Below are 22,005 nucleotides of genomic sequence, written 5' to 3'. Positions count from 1 at the left end.
GGTTTCCCATGGGCATCTGCTTGGCCACCATGAGAACAGAGTGATGAACTAGATGGGCCTTTGGCCGGATCCAAACAGCTCTTCTTATGTTCTGAACAACCCTGAGTTGGGAACGTTTCTAAGTGCATCCAAATTATGAGTGCCTGTGATCCTACAAACATTCAGTTGGGAGGTCCCATTACTAGAACTTTTATCTGAGTAAACATGGATTGAATAGAGTTGCACAAGGCTGGCATACAGCTTTCAAGGACAAAGCGGACTGTTCCAAATAACTGCAAAGACGTGTAGAAGTGCCATTTTTGCCCTAAGAAAACCAACCCTAAGAAACTTGCAACTGTGTTGATATTGGGAGGTTGTAATGGGTTCTGTGAGTGATGCTCGGATCCTCACATCTCAGTTTTAAAGCAACCCAGCAACTGGATTTAGCTGGGATCTTGCATTTGGATCAGTCAGATGAAATGTTTTGCAAAACTGCAGAGCTGAAGATGAGCAGGATTTGACCTATTATGCTAACTACAGTAAATAGGGAAACCTGTCTCCAAATAGCTAATCAAGTTAACAATCTTATCGTTATGCAGTTCATTGAAGAATTTTAACTTTCTGATAAATAATTTGTACTTTAGCTTCTAATCAAATCATGAAGGTTGTGCCAAAATAAATATCTTCTAGATTTACTGTTTTTGACATAACTCAGGCCCAAAATGAAGTCCTCCCCTCCCACTGCAATCCATTATTTCTGAGTCTTGAAAGGACAAATCTCACAACCCCAAACATTCCTCAGAAGGAGACTTCACCAAGTTCAGTGGATCTGAATTCCTAGTAAACAGATTGCCATTGAATTCAAATACAATTATCCTCAAAATACTTATGCCAGCAGTTGGGGACAGAGAACCTGTGTTACATTCCAATTCCCATCAGTCCCAGCCAGCTCAGAGATGGTGCAGTCCAACAACATCTGAAGACCACAAATTTCTTCAGAAGGAGATTGGGGGTAATAATAACGACAATAAAATCTTCTGATAGGAAAACCAGCTATGTGAAACCACTTTTTGAATTATTAGGCCAAAGTTAGTTATCCATTTAGGAGCACTAGTTTAGGAGGGCCAGTGTGTTGTAATGGTTTTGGTGTCAAACTAGGCCATGTGAGACCAGGGACAAATCCTCACTTGGCCAGTCACCAACTCTCAGCCTATGAGGACAAAATGGAGAGTGGCAGGGAATGATGTATGCCAACGTGAGCTCATTGTGAGATGTGATCAGTCATTATAGAGTCAAATAAATGGTATTCCTATACGCTACAGATACTATTTTATTTGGGTGGTGGTGATGCAGCAGGGATGCCAGTCAATCTGTTTAAACATATGCCATATCTATTTCTTCTTGAAATTAGAATGTCAAGAATTAGAGACTTAATATTCTTGTGGATTGCTTAATGTATAGTATTGCATGTCTATTAACCATTTCCCCCCTTTTTGTTTTAGGTAATGGGCCTCTTAACTAACCATGGTGGTGTACCTCACCAGCCCCAAACTGACTATGCCTTGTCCCCATTAACTGGGGGTTTAGAACCGACCACTACAGTATCGGCTAGCTGTAGTCAAAGACTAGATCATATGAAAAGTTTAGATAGCCTGCCTACATCCCAGTCGTACTGCCCACCAACATACAGCACCACTGGTTATAGTATGGACCCTGTCACGGGATATCAGTATGGACAATATGGACAAAGTGAGTATTAGGTCATGATCAATCTATATAAAAGCCAGTCTTTTTGTCATGTAATTGGGTGTCCTCCAGATGGTTTGGACTACAATTATCATCTGTCTGGAGGGCACCAGGTTGGGAAAGGCTGCTCTAGCATTGCAGGGCAACAGTTGAACAGGTCTTATCATTGAGTTGGGCCAGTTCCATGCAATATACCAGTTCGGACCACTCTGGTACTGTCCGAACTGGTCCATCCTCTAGCATGAGCCAAAACGGTACCCAGGGTAGACCTATGAAGCTTCAAGGGTGGAGTTATGAGGCTCAGTTCTCAATAGTGTCTACTGAGTTCAGTGATACAGCTGGAAGAACCTGTCTCCTGTTGAAGACAAAACTTTTAAGGCTCTCTTAATGCACAGACGCCTTCTTTCCTGACGACCTGTGCTATTTCATGCTGTTTTAATTTATCATGTATGTTTAATGGCTTATCATGGCTTTTTATGGATTGTATTTTGCTGATATCTTTAAGCTGTATAGTGTGTGTGTGTGTGTGTGTGTGTGTGTGTGTGTGTGTGTGTTTTCAAAAGGGGGTTAGTCATTTTATAATAAAGAAATGATGGGAATTTTGCAAGTTTATGAAAAACATTTCATCATCATCATAGTTCTTGAGAATCCAAGTCCAAACCTGTTTTTAGCCTGAGTGGTTGTTATATCAGAGGAATGAATGAATGAATGAATGAGTGAATGTTATATCAGAGGTAGGGAACCTCCAGCATTTGAGATGCTACTGGACTCTGTTCCCATCAGCCCAAGCCAGTGTGGTCAATAGTCAGGATTAATGAGATTTGTAGTGAAATATAATTTATGTGTATGTATAATATGTAACTAAAAATTCAATAAAGATCATCTTAAAGAGAGAGAGAGAGAGTTGTAGTCCCAACAACATCTGGTGGGCCACAGAGTCCCCTGATTACCTTGGCAAAGTAAATTTCATTTAGGCTGCAAACCCATTAAAATCAGTAGGGCTTACTTCTGAACAAACAGGCAGAGGATTGCACTATAAGCCTCCATTCTGCATTTGTAAAACAGAGATTATAATAGCCTGTATAAATTGACATGATAAATTATACCTAATCTAACTCTTCTTGACTTAAGTATAGAGTTTGCAAATATCAGTATTCCCAGGGGCCATGTTACTCCTAGAGTGATCCGGGCAGCAAAACCATATTTCAGTGCACAACTTGACAGGTAGGCAGGCCCTATAATAAAGTTAGTGATATTTAATAATAAAAACTTCATAGTTACAAAATTCATTCACTCCTGCCAAGGGGAATGGCCAAAGGGGTTGTATACAACCCCTCCAAAAGAGATACTAACATTCAGGTGTGAATTGTCATTCTCTCTTCTTCTGGGACAAAAATATTTTCCTTAAAAATGAAACGATGGTCAATTTTCTAACCCATTTTAAATTGGGTAAGATTATTGGGCTGCTGAAACCATTAACACCTCCTCCAAAACAATAGGAGTCTTATTTTGACCATTAAAAGTGATGCATACATCTGTAATAACAAAACAAGATGAAAATGTTTGCCCATAAGAAGAAATAACAAGAATACATGTAAGTCAAGAGCGATGGTGAAGCACATATATTTTCTTCCTTTCATAGTAGAGCTACATTTGCTGCTAAGACAGTGGATTGTTCCAGCAAGATTTCTGCTGCATAATTATTTTCTAAAGTGATGTCAACAACATCTTGATGTTATTAATTGTTGAGACATGAAACCTGATTGCCATTAGGTAAAACAGAGGGGTTGTCCAAAATGAAATAACCACTGGCATTCCACTATTAGAAACACATGTTCTTAATGAGGTCAGCTCAAGAATCATTATAGTATATAATCCCAGATACATAGAGTTTTGTCAAACTTGTCCTAAAAATAAAAATATTAGGCCCTTTCCTTTGATATATCAGTATTAAATATGACAATGTCAACCTGTAGTTGACACTGCCCCTTGCTGTGAGGTTGTCACAGCATGACTTAAAAAGCTTCTTTTGCTATTTTCTTTTCTTACAGGTGCCTTTCATTATCTGAAGCCAGATATTGCATAAATGAACTGCCCACTCCAAGTTAAAGCCAGTCTTGTTCCTGGTCTCACTCCAGTATTTGGAATGGAGCGATCTTCTCACCAAAATGAGGCCCAGAACGGAGTGATCATACAAGAGATAATGGGACTGTTATGTTTTTTCCTCCAATCAATGCTTTCAATAAGACATTTGGACATGTTGGGTAAAGCAGCTCGGAAGACAAAGACCATGAGCCATAACACAAATAAAAAGCAGCACAGTTCAGCACTGATTTGTATAAAGAAGAAAAAAATGGCAGAATGTTTCGAACTGCTGGGCTGCAGTAAACATTCCATTTTTAGGTTGACGAAGAGGCATGGATTAATTTGGACACACCATGTTCTAGAATATGGCATGGGATATTCTGCAAATTCAAACCATTTTTGACATTTGATACCGACTTTTGAATCTGCTCAGTTTGCAAAGCATGGGCGGGAGAACACTGTTTTACACACTGGAAACTCAAAAGGAAATGTTAAGGTCCGTAGGAAGCTAGACTAGATGTTTGAAGACTTCCAGAAATAAGTTATTGGCTATCTTCTTGTTCTTTGTAATCATATTGTTGATAAATGTCACATGCGAGGGTTTTCTTTTTCTTCATTGCAGCAAATGAAATAATTGTGTAACATGAAGAAAAGTTTTGCAAATGTTTTTTGTGCGTGTGAAGTTTTCCTAGTCCATGATACCTCCTGGAAGAATCAAGCAACAACAAACAATACAGAATACCTTTGATTTCCATGACTGCTTAACAAAGTGCAATATGGCGTACCTCACCAAGCCTTGGTAACATCCAAGGCCTTATATATAGAATCAAAATTATATTTTTCCAGGTACTTTTATTTTTTCAGTACATAGTTCACTCTTTTAATATGCTGAGGTGTCACAGTCTCTTTAAATGATCTCCAGTTTCTTAGGTTTGACAAGTGACCATTCTGGGGAGACAACACATTTTAAAATTCTTATGTTTACATTTATTATTATTATTAGCAAAATGCAGGACATAAATCACAATGTCTCTGAAGGTGACATGTAATTTTAAATTATACAGTGGCATCCAATATATAAAGGAAAATCCAATGGAAACCAAGGTTTACATACGTTTTTGTGTTGTGACATTTTCAAATGTCAATAAATTTGTGTTTTGAAATGTTAGGAGGGACAGGAAGATGGAAGGCAGTGTTATTTATTTTTTCTTTATTCTTGGAACAATGAGTGAGGTAGGGCACAAATACATTCCTTTTAGAATTCAACTCAATGAAAATAGTGAGTTAGTAAGACTAGGTACAGAGATTAGTTTTCAGATTGGTCTTAAAGGGTGATGGAACAAAAGAAATACTATCTTTGTGTTACAGCCTCTACCAACAACACACGTGTTGTAAAAAAAAAAGTCTCATATTAAAAAGTGCAGTAAATATTTACTATTTATAATGAATAAACAGCTATGAAAACTTGCCAAGCACTCACTGCTTTTGGTCATAAATTGTGCAAGCAGCAATGATATTGTTGTTGTTAGTGCTATTAGTGCTTCTTCCCCCCCCCAAAAAAAATGCATCACCAATGTACAATCCACTCTACAGAGTAATGAGAGTAAAATGACAGTGATACAGGGGGCTGCCTTGTACCAACTCGGGCCATTGGTCCATCTAGCTCAGTTTGTCAACACTGATTGCCAGAAGTCCTCCATGTCTTTCCTAGTCCCACCAAAAGATGTCATAGGTTGAACCTGGGACCTTCTGTGGATGCACTTATGCTGTACCACTAAACTATAACTCTTTCCCCAAGAACCTTCTTATGGCAGCATCACTCACAAGGAACCTACAGTCCAAGGTCAGAAATACACATTCCATGCAGTTCCAGTCTTGTTTGATTTATAAAATGCTGTGCCTTGGACCACAACTTGAAGGGGAAAGAGAGAAAATCTCCAGGCACACAAGAGAAAAGTTTAATTGGTCGTAGGATGTGTACATATTATTGTTTATTCCAGCATGCTCCCACCACTGGTGTTTGAAGCCATGTCGACATGATATTAGCCAGAATCCATAGTTTCCTTGTAGTTTCTTGAACAATACTATGGTTCAATGTGTTTTCCCCCAACTGGCTTCCATCCGAGTTGAAAATATAAGCCATGTTCACATCACACTTAAGCATGGTTCAGAATGACATGTCCAATGGAATTTATAAAAATGCTGATTGGTATATCTGAAGGCATCTACCAATCCATCTTTTAGTGTACCAAAAGCATCTACAAATCCCTCTTTTGGTCTACCAACACCATCTTTGCTGGTGTTTTCCCTGTTGTCATACCCCCCCCATGCTCACATCAGGGAAAGATCAGTTTGCCCTTGCATTATTGCAGAGCAATTCTGCTGTGCTCTCAAACAGGAATGAGTGAGCCTCAGCTCAGGGCTGTTTGAAAGGCCTGCTCTGGGAGCTGGTTGTGGCTACTAACAGTGACAGAATATGTTTAAAGCTGTTTTATGCTTTGTCATTACTTTGCGGGCCCAGTCTTGGTAAGACGGACGTTGCCAGGGTAGGGGCACAGGAAGCAACAAACAACATGACAATATTTGGGGGATCGAAATGGCCGCAACTTTACTGTTTGCAGATGCAAGAAGTCTTTGGCTCAGGCATCGGCTATGTATCCTGGATCAGCCAACCCCGTTGCTGGCTGATAAAGTTATCAGGGTCAATCCTGAGTTAAGGATCCCCATATGATGCACATCAAAGATGGGTGACTCCTCCAGGACACCAGTTAGGAAGCTCCGATTGCCAACTGCGCTGCTGGAAGGAGACTCTGCTGGTTTTCAGAGATGGGACCATGATTTAAACCTGGACCAGAGTGGAAATATGCTTACCCAGGCCTATTTCCAAATTCCCACCTCACAGCCTGACCTCTGATTGGCCGATTCAAAAGAGGTAGAGGAGTTCTGTCACTTCCCACAGCTGGCTGGAGCTGATGACACTGGCCAGCCAACCACGTGGAGTTTATTTCCCTTCCACAGCTTGCCAGGATGCAACTGCTGCCACCATCAAGAACCACAAGCTGTCTTTATATGCCTGAGAGAGGCTTGTGCTAAGCCCCACCTCCCCCATCAACCTCTACTCAGTTTAAGCCTTGAAGCTTTGATCCTATGGTACAGAAAGGAAAATGAGAAGAAGCTAAAATGCATTCATTAAACACATGTACACACACCCACACCCCTCTGTTGTCAAGCGGTTTTTGCAAAGGTAAATGATCCTGTGAGCTTATGTCATCTCAAATGTCTGCAGCGCAAAACCATTGTGGTCAGGCATCATTTGTTATCAAACCTATCAGGCAACGTCAGGAGAAATCAAAATACAAGTGGGGAAGACATACTTCATTTGACCTTTACGGGCTAATTTAATCAAGTTAGCCCGATGCACAAATATGAAAGAACATCTGCTGATAAGGGCAAAACTATAGCTTCCTTGTCTTGAGCTTGGAAGCAGCTCAGAGGCTTCATTAACTATTCCGTGTCCTCAGCAGCTCTTATACTGTTTTCATATGGTGAGCATATTTGCCTGTTTCCCTGTTTCTGTGCCTCTTTTCTTTGGGCAGCAAAAGGAATGCGGTACTACCCTGTTCTGTGTCCAGTGAAGGGACTGTGATGGGTGTCCACCTTTGACTACAATGTTATGTATTCTTTAAATGCACATAACACCCCAAATGCCAGGCTGCTTTGCAAAGGGACAACAATCTTTAGACTACTTCTTTGTAAAGTGTGCCACAAGTAATGAAGAAGCAGAAACAGGGTAGATAAAGAGCAATGCTTAAAGTAGTTTTTATCTGATTTGTATTGAAGTTGATTTAGGCTGCAATCCTATGGTCCCTGGAATAGTGTGGATTTTCCACTCTGCAGGTAGAGCAGGAAGACTATTGAGGTATCTTCCTTGCAGCTGCAGGTATCTCTCTGGTTGCCTCTCCATCGTCTTGCAGTGAAGAAGGCAAAAGGAGGCATAGCAGGGGCAGATCAGGTTTTAAGAATGTAGCCAGCTCTATACGAAATTAGTGCATTGGTACATCAGGCTCAGTATTGTCCACACTGATTTACAGCAGCTCTCCAGGCTTTCAGACTGGGGATAATTCCCAGTCCTTACTGGATATAGCAGGTATTGAATCTGGAATCTTTTGCATGCAATGTAGATGCTCTACCCCTGAGCCATAGCCCTTCCTTGGGATCTGCTGGTTTCAAAGCAGGAGGATGAATAAGGACCACGGAGTTGGAAAGGGCCCCTGGGTAGAAAATGAATTTGTGAAGCATAGCACAAAAAGTAGGAACTATGAGCTTCAGAACAGAAAGCATGGGCATATACAGAGTGCACTTCCTTTGCCACTGAAGAATCACTGTATTTCATAAAAGGATTCCACAACTCATGAGTGTTCTCAGATCGTGCTTCTTTACTGGAAAAAAAATGTTTAGAGGTGCTATTTGTTGAATTTATTTCATTTACATTCCTAAGAATTTGGGTTAGGATCAACAGGAACCTTATAAACTCATGAAAGGGTCAATGAGCAAAGGAAGTTTGGGAAACCTTGGACTAGGGATTCCTGAATGAATGATCAGCTCTCTCTCAGCAGAACAAGGCTCTTCGAAGGACAACTTCATCTGGTTTAAATTACAGATAGGTGCAGATTCCTGGGTCTCCCCCCAGTAATGTGCATTTCGATTTATTTCTGATCCCATAATCTGTGGTCAAGATTTTAAATGTTAATGCCCCCTGCTCATGTGACTCAACAGTAGTTTAAGCTGCTTACATTAGCAGACAATAATGTTCATCTCAGCAGTTCGTACTGCTTTCAATGCCACAAGAATAGGTCGGACCAATTTTCTTTCTGGCAACCCTTCTCCCAAGACATGCAGATGGAGAGGTGCAGTTAGGTGAAACGTTTGGAACGTAACCCAGGTTTCACAATAAAGCTTGTTTGATGGTTCATGAAGAAATAATGGTACAGTACTGTATCCAAATCTTGCTATTGATGGAGAATGATAATTGATTTCAATGGGTCTGGGTTGGTTCTCTCTCTCTCTCTCTCTCTCTCTCTCTCTCTCTCTCTCTCCCCCTCTCCCTCTCCATGACGATTTTCAGCTTGTGGGAGCATGGAAACAGACTTTTTGAGTAGCATTGCTAGCCTTGCTACTCTTGTGGAATGACTTTCCTGCTGAAATATGAGAGGCCCATCAGTGCTCATTCTGCTGGCTCCTACAGATACCTACTTAAACAAGAATTCCCTTGAACTGAACTTGGGGTTTTATTGTTTTAACTGTTTTGTTATGCTTTTTATTTGAGAAATTAGCATACACTTATGTCATTGGCAAAACTCACATTTGAGATCATTTGTCTGTAGAGAAATACAAGTTATCATCCTTCTAGGGAGGTCTCTGGTGAAGCACTTCAAAGACCACTCAACAGATCTGCTCAAACAAGGTGTCCAAATGTTGCCCACAAAGCTTGGAATGTAGAATCATAAGCTTTCCAGTGTTGCAAAAATAATCAGCTGTAAGAACTCAAGTCTTGCTGGGTGTAGTTGACATCATAGGCTGGGACATCACAGCTGCTGATGCAAAATCCATGGAGGGCAACACTTCAGCAACTGATACACTTGTGAAATGTCTACAAGATCTACTGTGATATCAGTGGCAAGTTGCAGATACCACATGACCTGGAAGAGCTGGGAAGTTTTATTGGCTTTGGGAACTTGGCAAGTTCAACCAAAGGCCATTTACAATTCCGAAGGAACTAGGTTCCAAAATTTATAAAGAAGCATAGGATGTTGCCCTGCTCAGCAGAAATGCTTAAAGAAGGTTGCTATGTGAACAATCACATGTGATAATTGCCTTAGTTTTCTTTATTTCGGCTGTGATGAGCTCTGTTGTTAGGAGGTGGGACAATCAGACAGAACAGAGGCAGGAGGAACAGGAAGTCAAGTCATGCGGGCTTTTGACAGTCACTGTCCACCATTTTGGTGGGACCTGGGCTGGCTCTTTGTTCACCCGTCTCTCTCTTTAACTTCTAACAGTCTTCTAGTGAGCAAGAACTTTCTTGGCCCAGGAGCTTCAGCTCATGGTAATGATAATCTGCAAAAATACAGGGCGATTGCTTCTATTCTGATTTTGCTCAAATTCATCAGGGGAGATTAGCTGTGACAGTTTATTCAGTGACTAAATCTTGATACTTTTTCAGTCTTAATTCATAACATAACTGTAAGCTATTGCCCTGTGTTTATATTTCCCATCCATTTCTCACATTTCCAAAGCAGACTGATATGCGATCCCAGCAGTTTAGCTTCCATAATTGGCATTTTTCTAGGACCAAAAGGAAACAAATTCCTTATCCCCCATACTTATTTAATTTCTGGGAAACAACAAGTAAAATGGCTAATCCACTGTTTGATCTTGGTTCCCTCTGCTGAGTGTTCATTTCTCTTTTAATCTTATGCTTTCTTTTTAATCTTCATTCATTGTCTCTACCATCACTGGATGAATTTCTTATCCTTTAACTATCCTATGGAAATGATAATGTGCAATCCCAAACATTATTTTTTTCCATTTCTTTAAGACAAGCAATGGGAATCTACTTCTTAAACACACTCAGCACATATTCTCTGATAGTCTGCACATGAAGCAAATGTTGCCTTCATGTCAATGAAACATGGACCCAAGCTCCAAACAATGAAACATGGACCCAAGCACCATCACATCTTTCTACAACAGTTTTTACACCATTTGTTACATCATTGCATTGCATGATCTGTCTTAAAAAGTAATTTCTGGTTCACACATAATCAGGCAGTAAATGCAAGGTCCATATCTAAAAATACATTGAGCAATATTTTAAACTACCCCAAATGCTGATGCACAAAGCAATAACAACCCTTCACACCTTTTCCTGACTTGCCCAACTTGTGGTTCTGGTCAACATTCAATTGTGCTTAAGTATTAAGTACTTCTGGAAATCTCAGTCCCACGAAGCCATAGCTTATATAGCATGTCTTGTGTGATGTCCAATTGCTAATACTTCAGAAACGTTAGAAAGGATTCCAAGGACCCAGGAAGTGACATTTATAGTCCATGCATTATATAAAGGACAAGAGTTTTAAGAATTGCACTCCAATAGATCTTGGAGAGGGTGCAATGAAATAATAATAATAATAATAATAATAATAATAATAATAATAATAATAATTTATTATTTATACCCCGCCCATCTGGCTGGGTTTCCCCAGCCACTCTAGGCGGCTTCCAAAAGAATATTAAAATACTATGATACATCAAACATTAAAAGCTTCCCTAAACAGGGCTGCCTTCAGATGTCTTCTAAAAGTCTGGTAGTTGTTGTTCTCTTTGACATCTGGTGGGAGGGCGTTCCACAGGGAGGGCGCCACTACCGAGAAGGCCCTCTGCCTGGTTCCCTGTAACTTGGCTTCTCGCAGTGAGGGAACTGCCAGAAGGCCCTCGGTGCTGGACCTCAGTGTCCGGGTAGAACGATGGAGGTGGAGACGCTCCTTCAGGTATACTGGACCGAGGCCGTTTAGGGCTTTAAAGGTCAGCACCAACACTTTGAATTGTGCACGGAAACGTACTGGGAGCCAATGTAGGTCTTTCAAGACCGGTGTTATATGGTCTCGGCGGCCATTCCCAGTCACCAGTCTGGAAATGTGCCCAATGTAATAGTACAAAATTTAGCAAGAGCAGTGCTTCTTTCTGGGGGTACTCAAAGGTACACAGTAACAGCACCTTTTTTCTAGAAGAAAAGCACTGGTTAAAAATGTGGCATTTCTGTAACAACTTCATGGTGAGTACCAGCACCTCTTTTTCTAGAAGAAAAGCACTGAGCGAGCATAGATGAAAAGCAGCACATGGGATTGAATTTGAGGCAATTTATTATATCAAGAACCAGTAGGTGGCTAAAGATTCCTTACCCTGCTAGGAACATTCCATACTAAAGTAATTAGTTGGTTTACATAAAGATTTAATACTACATCTACTAATCAGAGTGGACAAAATAGTAGCTGTGATCCAGAAAGGACCCACAGGACCCAATTTGACATTTTGGCACAGTAAACTATTGGGGCATTTTATCATGGGAAAACATACACATTGGATTAAGATGTCTGAGAGCTACACAAATCATCAGTGTGGCCTCTTCTTGCAGGTAACAACGTATCCAGAATCTCACCTTCACCAGATCACTACAGGACACATTAAACCTGAAAAATCAAAGTTGCAAGATTTCCTAACTGCTAAGTCATTCTATAAACCAGTATCTTTTATTTCAACAATTCCTTTTTAAGAATATTTTTAGCTATCGGTATCTTTACAATTTACAAAACTTTATTACAAATTAAAACAACAAGCAATTCCTTTTAAAAAATTTTTTATTGAATTTTCACAATTATAACAAAAACAACCTGATAAAAAGGAGAAACAACAGCAGAAAAACATACAAACATCAACAAAACAAAAAGGAAAAAAGGAAAAAAGAGAAAAAAATCTAAACCACAACAATAAAAAAAACACATAATTATCCCATATCCCTTAAAACCCAATTTTTATATACATTGTTAATTGACTTCCTCAAATCCCTCCCTTCTGAATTTCCTTGTATCTGCATGTAACAGCTTTCCAATATCATTCCCCCACAAAAATATTTCCAGCTCCTATCTAATCTGTTCACTTTTCTTACTGTTCTAAATCCCAATTATTTAATTAAATCCTAATTTAATCCTAGGCCTGTTTGGTACTTTCAAGTGATTTCTATTTTTTTATATTACAATATTTATTGAAATAGTCCTTAAATTTATTCTAGTCTTCTTGATATTCCTCTTCTTTCTGGTCGCGGATTCTTCCATTCAGGTCAGCTAGCTCCAGGAAATCCAACATCTTCATCTGCCGTTCTTCCACTGTTGGAATTTCTTGAGACTTCCATTTTTTTGCTAACAGCAGTCTTGCTGCTGTAGTGGCATACAAAAATAGTTTAACATCTTTTTTGGGAAAACAACAAGCAATTCCTAACCTGGTTCTGCCATATTTTCCAAGTACTGAATTTCTTTTTAAAACCAGTTGGATTGGATCCAAAGTACATCTGTCACACTTTAGCCCAGTTGAAATCAGTGGGACTTAAGATACTCATTACTATTTTCTCCCTCTGATATTTCAGTGGGACTAATGTATGGAGAACCTAGCCTGCATTCAAGCCATCATTTCACTAGAAGTATCACAAGGTATGCCAGGTCCCCCTGGCTTGTGCTTATAAGATATTGTGCTTATTCCAAGATGAGCGTCTTCATGCACTATGAAGATATGAACAACCCCAGTATTTCTCAAAATAAAGCCATTCATGTACTATGGCCTATGATTTGCAAGTGTACCTATACCTGAGTTACTAAAAAAACCAAAGCCCTCCCAGTTCAAGAAAAGCCAGAAACACTTCCAGCACAAAAATAACCTAGTAAAAATCCGTAAAGCAAAACAATTAAAATCAAAAAGAAGACCAAAGATTTCTGTTAAAGTCAAAGGTGGAAGCCAGGTTTCTCTCGAGCAGGGCTTCTGATCCTGTGGAAGTCTATGCCTTTAAAGCCCTAAACAGCCTCGGCCCAGTATACCTGAAGGAGCGTCTCCACCCCCATCGTTCAGCCCAGACACTGAGGCCCAACGCCAAAGGCCTTCTGGTGGTTCCCTCACTGCGAGAAGTGAGGTTACAGGGAACCAGGCAGAGGGCCTTCTTGGTTGTGGCGCCCACCCTCTGGAACACCCTCCCATCAGATGTCAAGGAAATAAACAGATAGACTTTTAGAAGACATCTTAAGGCAGCCCTGTTTAGGGAAGTTTTTAATGTTTGATGTTTTATTGTGTTTTTAATATTCTGCTGGGAGCCACCCAAAGTGGCTTGGGAAACCCAGATAGATGGGGGGGGGTATAAATAATAAGTTGTTGTTCAAATAGAAAAAAAGTGGGAGCTGATTTCAACCAAGGCCCTTCCTTCTGCCCTCCCCAGTACCCCCTGAAAATCATCTCAAGTGATTTGGAGGACTCTCCACAGTAGTTGGAAGGCTGTGCGGGAGAGGGAGAATTGGTAAAAACTGCCTCTTTTGCTCTTCCATTAGTGGGCATCTTTGATGGATTAAAAACCCTTCTGTGAGTGCAAAGGGTCTCAGGCCCCACCTCATTTAATTATAAAATAAGTTGATTCTGATACGGTTTGTGCCTATTTCAAGGCTTGTTTCTGCTCCAACTGAACCTTCTTCGGCTGTAATCCTGCCCCCACTTCCCTAGCAGTAAGCCCCATTGAAGATCCATTTCATTCTAAGCAGACATACATAAGGTCCTACTAGTGGATGGGGCAATACACATTTAGGATGAGTAGAACAGGTCCTGGTTGAGAACCAACTGGAGAGACCAGACCCCTGGAGAGCTGCTAGTGTAGACAGTCTTGATCTAGATGCACCAATGGTCTGACTCTGCCTAAGTCCGCTTCTGATGAATTCCTTCCGGAGGTTTCCCTTCTTTTTCTTTCAGCATTTACTCTTTATGGGGATTTTTGCATCTTTTTAAAGGCTAATTTTAAAGCAAATAGTTAAAATGCAAGGCGGTGCATTTCTTCCATAAATCGTACAGTCTGCTCATCTAGCATTACAGGGCTTTGCTTTCATCTTTCTTTTTACAACAAACCCTTAATGACAAACGCAGGCTGCATAAGTGATACTGATATACCCGCAATCTTAGCATGTGAATTAGTCATCATATAATCAGTTCAGGGGTCAGGCTTAGAGAAACAGTACGTGGTTGGCAAAGTGCTAGCCGGCTGAGGTGCTCCCCACTTCAAAGTCTCGGGGGCTGGCTCCCTAGAATTCAGATCACAGGAAGAAACAGCTGGCATAGTCATTTGTGGCAGCCAAGCTCTTTCCCCCCTTCCTTTCTGCAGCCAGATAAGGTTTCACTCCTTTGTAAAACAACAATTTACTTTAGAATGACTTAAGCCTGTAAAACACAATAGAAAGCAGGGATCCACAAAGGCCTCCTGCGCTTTGCCATTATCCTACAAGTAGCCATGACCTGTGACAGCCTGCAGTGAGCACAACTTAACCCTTTGCTCTTTCTCTCAAAATACTCCATGTCACCCACTTGTCGCTGACAGTCAAGGATTTAATTTCCACAGAAATATTTACAAGCACTTCTCCTGCAGGATATTTCTTCCCTTCCCCGCTTCCATATTCCCAAGGCTCAAGGGATTGCGGCATTAAGTCGTTACTCTTGGGATGTAAGGGAAAACCTCGGCCTTTTCATCTCAGAGGCTTTCAGGTTCTAGCGGGATGTTATACTACAAAACTAGCCAGGTTTTGAGGTCCCACTAATAATTAGCAAGAGGAAAATACCATGTTTCTTGCCTAAGGAAAGCAGGCAGGTTTTGAGTGGGAGGAAAGAGACTTTTGTGTGTGTGTGATTCACATAAAGGAAATGTGGCTTGTTCCCTGTGCAGTATCTCAGAGCTAAAAAAAACCTGAGTAGTAGTAGTAGTAGTAATAATAATAATAATAATAATAATAATAATAATTTATTACTCATACCCCACCCATCTGGCTGGGCCTCCCCAGCAACTCTGGGCAGCTCCCAATAGAATATTACAAACACGATAAAAAAATCAGTCATTAAAAACTTCCCTAAACAGGGTTGCCTTCAGATGTCTTTTAAAAGTAAGACAGTTGCTTATTTCCTTGACATATGCTGGGAGGGCGTTCTACAGGGCAGGTGCCACTACTGAGAAGGCCTTCTGCCTGGTTCCCTGTAACCTCACTTCTTGCAGTGAGGAACTGCCAGAAGACTCTCAGACCTCCATGTCAGGGCTGAACGATGGGGGTGGAGACGCTCCTTCAGGTATACTGGAAGTTTGACTTTTACCTCTGCTGTGTACTCAGTAGGTAGCCTTAGGAAAGTCACTGTATCTCAGCCTCAGCATCCCATTTGCAATATGAGGGATAATAATACCTGCAAGGTTGTTGCATGGGTTGCAACTCAAAAATGCATTATAAAAGAATAATACATGGGATGCTTTGAACATTTGAAGCTGCTACATAAGTTTATCATAATCACCATCTTAGTAAGAGTGATTCACTTCAGGGGCAAAATTAACCTTATGCCTAAGGGCTTCTTCACATATCTACTACATGGAGGCCAATGTGGTATAGTGGTTAGAGTATTAGACAAGGACCAGGGAGAACCTGGTTCAAATTTCCACTTAGCCATTAAACTCATTGGGTGACCTTGGGGCAGTTCCTTCTCTCTCAGCCTAACCTGCCTCACAAGGTTGTTGTTGTGAGGATAAAATGGAAGGGGGAAGACCTTGAGGTCTTTGGAGGAAAGGTGCGAAATACATTCATTTTCTATTTATTTATAAAAGTATACTGCCAGCTCACATGAAATATCAAGGAGGTGTGCAATATTTACAAGTACAACAAAACACCATAAAAACAATACACTATAACCATTGAAATGACCGGCCGAAGAAGAAAATTCAAGCAGCTGCATAGGCCTGCTGGCACAAAAGTCCATGGCAAGGGTGCTTGCCAAATCTCTGCTAGAGGAGTGTTCCACAGCATGAGATCGGTGACACTAAATGCCCAACTTCCAGCTAAGGCCAGTTGGGTCTCTTTAATACCAGGCGACAACAAACAATGGGTTATCTCAGGGATGAAGCTGGGATATATAAGGTCTCTGACATCCTTACATTATCCTGTTTAATATTAGCACAAGAGCCTTGAACCTGGCCTGTTAAATAGAAGAATAAAAAATAATAATTTAGTTAACAAGAATGATTTTTATTAAGAATAGCAAAGCAGTAATAATTAAATTAACAACAACAAAGCTTTTCAGTTTATCTCGCTGTGTTAAGGGCTTTCCATGTTCACTCAAGTTCCAGAATACCAGAAAATTGCAGCTGTTAATGGCCATACATTTAGAAGTTGTGTTACTTAGGCAATATGGATATGGTATGATATGTGGTTCGTTCCATCTTCCCCACTGCCTTGGAGCTGGATGGCTGTCAGTGGCAGACCTGAGTTCCAGATTTGTCCATTCTTGTAGTAGACACATGGAGTCTATGCAACTGAAGCTATCACGCAACCGTAGCTACAATTCCATGTTTCAAGCAACCAACACCGTACACATGGAATCTATCTGTTCAGAAGTGTCACTGAGATATTGCACAATCCTCTTCACAGTTAAAAGGAGAAAGCGGAGAAGGTTTGAGAGGTCTGGGGAAAGTGTTTGGAGGGAAAACCCAAGAGAGGCCTCAGTGGTAGTGAATAGACATTCTGCACATGTTCTGATATAGCAATATAGGAAACTTCCTTATATTGAGCCAAAGGCATACCCCTTGTAGCTCAGTATTGTTTGCACCGACTTTCAGCAGCTCTCCAGAGTTTTAGGCATGGGTCTCTCTGAAACCTGGAGGCTGAAAGAGCAGTGTGTGGCTGTTTGCAAAAGGGCTTTCAAACAGCCCTGCACTATAAGTCCCGATAGTCGGGGCTTCGAAGTGCAGTGTCACTTGATGCCATTCTGATGTCAAATGAATGACAGGTAAGTGGCCCTGCCCACCTGTCAAATTTGACCCTCCAGGGGGTGGGAGATAAGAATCTGGCCTACTGGCCAAAATATGTTCTTCACCCCTGATTTAAACAGGTTTACTCTGAGTATTACTTAGCTGGATGCAGCCCAATATCTGTGACGTCTCCTAATCTGGATTGGGCCTAGTAAAATTGCTGATTAAAGCAGGATTACTAGTTGCTTGGCAGAGCCACTGTAAATGAAAAAAAAAATGTGTATATGAAAGATGACTTCATATCCTCTTTGTTTTTATTACTAATATTTATTAGATTTGTATCTTTATTAGATTCACAAGAAAGATGCACGTTAGGCTGAGCCTGAGACCCACTTGCCAAAGCAATGCAGCAGGTATCATTGCAACAGAGCTGAGTGTAGATTTTCAACATCTAAATACACTGCTCTAGCCACTGGATTCCTGTACAATGGGGATCAACATACCAAGAGAATACTAGTAACCATCACATCTGGAGCACATGTGTGAAGCTGCCTCCAGTCTGAACACATGCATAATTGCACTGAAAACAATGATAATATTAATACAGACTTCAGTGTTGAATATATTTACTTGCAGATAAGTCCCACAGGGTTGAACCCTTTAAGCATGACTATGCATGAATCCAACCCACTGATTCTGAAATTTAAAGCAACTATATTTAGGACTAAGGTCTCAGAGTTTAAATTTTATCAGGGTGTAGATTTCCATGTATAATGGCTGTCTTCAAAGTTTTCTTTTCAAGGCATCTAAGGGAAAACTGCATGTTACATGCAATTCCATAACTCCACACCAGGGGTAGGCAACCTAAGGCCCATGGGCCACAAGCGGCCCATGGAGGTCGTTTAACTGGCCCATGAGCCGCCCCTGGACCAAGCCGCCCACTCGGCGAGTCCCTGCACGCTGTGCTAAACCAGCGCAGCGCGGGGCGGGGACTCACTTCCACAGTGCCAGAAATCACGTCTGTGCAGACGCAGATGCAAGAAATCATGTCTGCGCAGATGCAGATGCTGGAAATCCTATGGGCGTGCACTCATACACATGCGCAATCTGGCCCACAGAGGGATCTCTGTTGGAGTGAACCGGCCCAGGCGAGGTAAACCTTGCCAAAATCTGCTCCACACACACACACTTTTGGGTGGGGCCTAATTTGAGCAGAGAGTAGGATGAGTAGTTAACAATTTTCCTGGTGGCCGTTTTCCCACTCCAAATATAACCCTGCAGTTCCTTTCCCAGGTTCTAATTGCAGGTTTCTAAGGGATTTGAAATATTCATTTGGAGTAGAGAGAGAGAGAGAGGGAAAAAGGCAACATAGAAAAGGTTAAGCACCATTCAAAACTTTTCCTCTCTTGAGTCCGGTTTTCATTCATTATTTTTTTTAAGTACAGCCATTGTGACTTTGCACTCATGGTAGGATATAGCTAGGCCCTCTATTTATAGCGAAAGTTAGAAGAAGGCCAGTGCATGTGAGAACAGACAGATTTATTCATTGGGGCTGATTTTACCATGAGCTTATTGAATGCTCCAACCTATGTCAAGATCTCAACTGACCACATTCTAGATCAAGGGAAGTAATACTGTCACTGTATTCTGCTCTGGTCAGACCTCACCTGGAGTACTGTGTCCAGTTCTGGGCACCACAATTCAAGAAGGACACTGACAAACTGGAAGGTGTCCAGAGGAGGGCAACCAAAATGGTCAAAAACCTGGAAACGATGCCTTATGAGGAACAGCTAAGGGAGCTGGGCATGTTTAGCCTGGAGAAGAGGAGGTTAAGGGGTGATATGATAGCCATGTTCAAATATATAAAAGGATGTCACATAGAGGAGGGAGAAAGGTTGTTTTCTGCTGCTCCAGAGAAGCGGACACGGAGCAATGGATCCAAACTACAAGAAAGAAGATTCCACCTAAACATTAAGAAATACTTCCTGACAGTAAGAGCTGTTCGACAGTGGAATTTGCTGCCAAGGAGTGTGGTGGAGTCTCCTCCTTTGGAGGTCTTTAAGCAGAGGCTTGACAACCATATGTCAGGAGTGCTCTGATGGTGTTTCCTGCTTGGCAGGGGGTTGAACTCGATGGCCCTTGTGGTCTCTTCCAACTCTATGATTCTATGATTCTATTCTATTCTATGATTCTATCTCAACCAACTTCGGGACAAATATGCAGGATGTGGTAAGTTGCTCTTTCAACAGTTGTCAGAAAATAAAAGCTTTCAGAAGACCAGTCCAAAACCAGTCCAACCCTATTTGTTTTTCAGCAGAATTCGACCCATTGAGTCTAGAACACAAATCCTTCATTTGACCTCATCTTCCTTCAGCCACAAATATTCATTTATGTTAGGAAGGCCTGGAGGTTGGCTTTGCTGGGCTGGTGGCTGTTTACACTGTCCACTTTAACTTTGGACCAGTGCCTATCTTGAGAAATGCCTGATTATCAGGCGACTGAGACCCACTAAGAGCTTCACAGCATTCCTTGCTAAAAGAGGAAACAATCAAGGGACTTATCCTGCTTCTAGCCAGGTTGACAGAGGGGATGGGAGGGGGAATGTGAATGGGATCAGTCCCTAAATATCCTGGCTGGTTTTTGTTTTTGTTTAATGCAAACTTTGAGTTCCTAGGAGAAAGCAGCAGCGACATGAACAACACAGCTTTAGCCTCTCTCATCTCTCAGTGTGTTCTGAAGCTTCTGGAAAAAGACCTGAATGCAGGGAAAAATGCCACGAAGGAGAAAACACCAAAATACAAACCATATGACAACGCCTATTTCTTCATTCTCTTTGTCATGTTGTTTTACTCTTTCCTGGCATTGACTGTCTTTTTCGGTTATGTTCGCTCCAAGAAAGCCATTTCAAAGAAAGATCCTTACCAGGAGTTCATTGAGGATAAGGATCGAAGCAAGAAGTGGAACACGAGCCGGCCAGTGGTGGTGAAATTTGACTTTGAAGAGGAGAGCATTCTTTGAAGTACTTAAAACCAAAATGCTTTGCAAACTGTACTGGACTGTCTGTGTCGTCTACATGTCAAAGGAAGGTCTGCACACATCTCCTTCGATGACGTCCAGCGCAATAAGTAAAACCACTGGCTAGAAGTAGGTAATGGAAAGAAGCAGAAGAAGAAGAAGAAGAAAAAGTTCACCATTCATGGGAATTAGTTTGTTTTGTGGAATGCCGTTTTTCAGAGATAAAGGAGTACGTGTATCTGTTTTTATGCCGCAGAAGGAAAGTGAGACTTGCCATTCTCTGCACAGCTTGTGGGTGCAGCTGGAAGAAGCAACCCTCCAGAGCCATCTTACTCTGTGATATTTATCACCATATCTAGAAAAGGGGGGAAGAAACCAGTTCATGCACATCTGCATGATGCACGCACAGAAAGGACATGAAATCTTCCAATCGAGTTTTAGCACTTGTGAGTTTTACTTCTCTGGGAGAACCATCTGATCTCCATCTTTGTAGACTAATGCATTAGACTTTCATAATTTAATTAAGCATGCCATCAACACCTCTGCTATCTTCACTTTTTTATATTAAATACATATCATGGCAAAAAATTCAGCCAAACAATGTCTATAAAATGTAATGAAAAAGTATTTGGAGGGAACAATTGTCTGGGCTTTAAGTGATCTCTATGCCTCTTTTTTTTCCAGACTTAGTTAGTGGTCAATATATCTGATTGCATATAAAGCAGAAATGTCTGTCTAAAGCTGAATGCACCCCAAATGTTGTTTAACTTGCTGAGAATCCAACATGATGTTTCCTTTTAAGATTTATTGTGCATATTATTAAATATAATTTGATTTGCTTATTCAGATTTGTTGTCTTTGTTGCAAACATGTTGCTTATTAGCATGCCAAAGAATCCATGGAACACACAGATCTGCATGATAATTGCATTGTTTTGTGCTACGAAAACAAGAATTAATGCAGGATCATTTCCGGAAATATATTTTTGCTCTTTGCTTAGCACTCACAGAGAATGCAAACCATATTACAAATAAAATAAATCTGAAATCAAAACTGCTTTTTCTTTGGTTTGGATTACTTCTTGAAGGAGAAATAGGGTTTCTATACATTTAATGCTTAGCCCCTGCCTCAGAGGATTTGGGAAAGCAGAAAATGGTTCAGCTCATTTATGGTGGAATTTGTAAAGAGATTTCAAAAATGATTTTCTGTACAGATTTAATTTTGTCAAGTGGAAATATTTATTAAACTCAAGGAAGCTAAATGTTCTTGGCTCCTGCAACCTGCCCCTCACTCCATATCATCATAGTCATTTTATTTGTATGTCACCTTTCCATGGTTAAAATCATCCTCAAGGCAACTTACAGGAGGAAAAGATTTACATAATTACCAACGTAACGAAAGTAGTAATAAACAATAAATAAAAAACATCAAAAGGTACACAACCAAGCTGAACAATTTTCACATAAATTATAAGATCTAAGAAAGATACAAAAGTTAATATCAATAGCAACAACAAAAGAGCCCCAACAAAACACCCTAAACAATACCTTAGTCTATTCAGCAGCTTTTGAAGCTGGAGTCAGTCAGGGCTCCATGCTCCCGGGCCA

General features: G+C 40.8%; 1 protein-coding gene and 1 long non-coding RNA gene across 4 annotated transcripts in view; both read left to right on the top strand.

The window, feature by feature from the left end:
• Positions 1–5,277, top strand: part of PAX3 (paired box 3) — a 108,000-nt gene extending 102,723 nt beyond the window's left edge. For all 3 annotated transcript variants that reach the window (XM_083506502.1, XM_083506501.1, XM_083506500.1), the window contains 2 exons: positions 1,482–1,728; positions 3,777–5,277. In XM_083506502.1, coding sequence (XP_083362628.1) covers positions 1,482–1,728; positions 3,777–3,811 — 282 coding nt within the window. In that variant the 3' untranslated portion in view covers positions 3,812–5,277. The remainder of the gene's footprint in view (positions 1–1,481; positions 1,729–3,776) is intronic.
• Positions 5,278–20,055: 14,778 nt separating this feature from the next.
• LOC310707614 lies at positions 20,056–21,244 on the top strand. The gene is made up of 2 exons (XR_014526617.1): positions 20,056–20,527; positions 20,655–21,244. It is a non-coding gene; the product is annotated as an uncharacterized lncRNA (long non-coding RNA).
• The last annotated feature ends 761 nt before the right edge of the window (positions 21,245–22,005 follow it).

This window comes from Podarcis liolepis (genome assembly GCF_965112155.1).
Source record: "Podarcis liolepis genome assembly, chromosome: 5".
Taxonomy (NCBI): domain Eukaryota; kingdom Metazoa; phylum Chordata; class Lepidosauria; order Squamata; family Lacertidae; genus Podarcis; species Podarcis liolepis.
The sequence above is the reverse complement of the archived record's forward strand: the minus strand, read 5'-3'. Positions and strand labels throughout refer to the sequence as shown.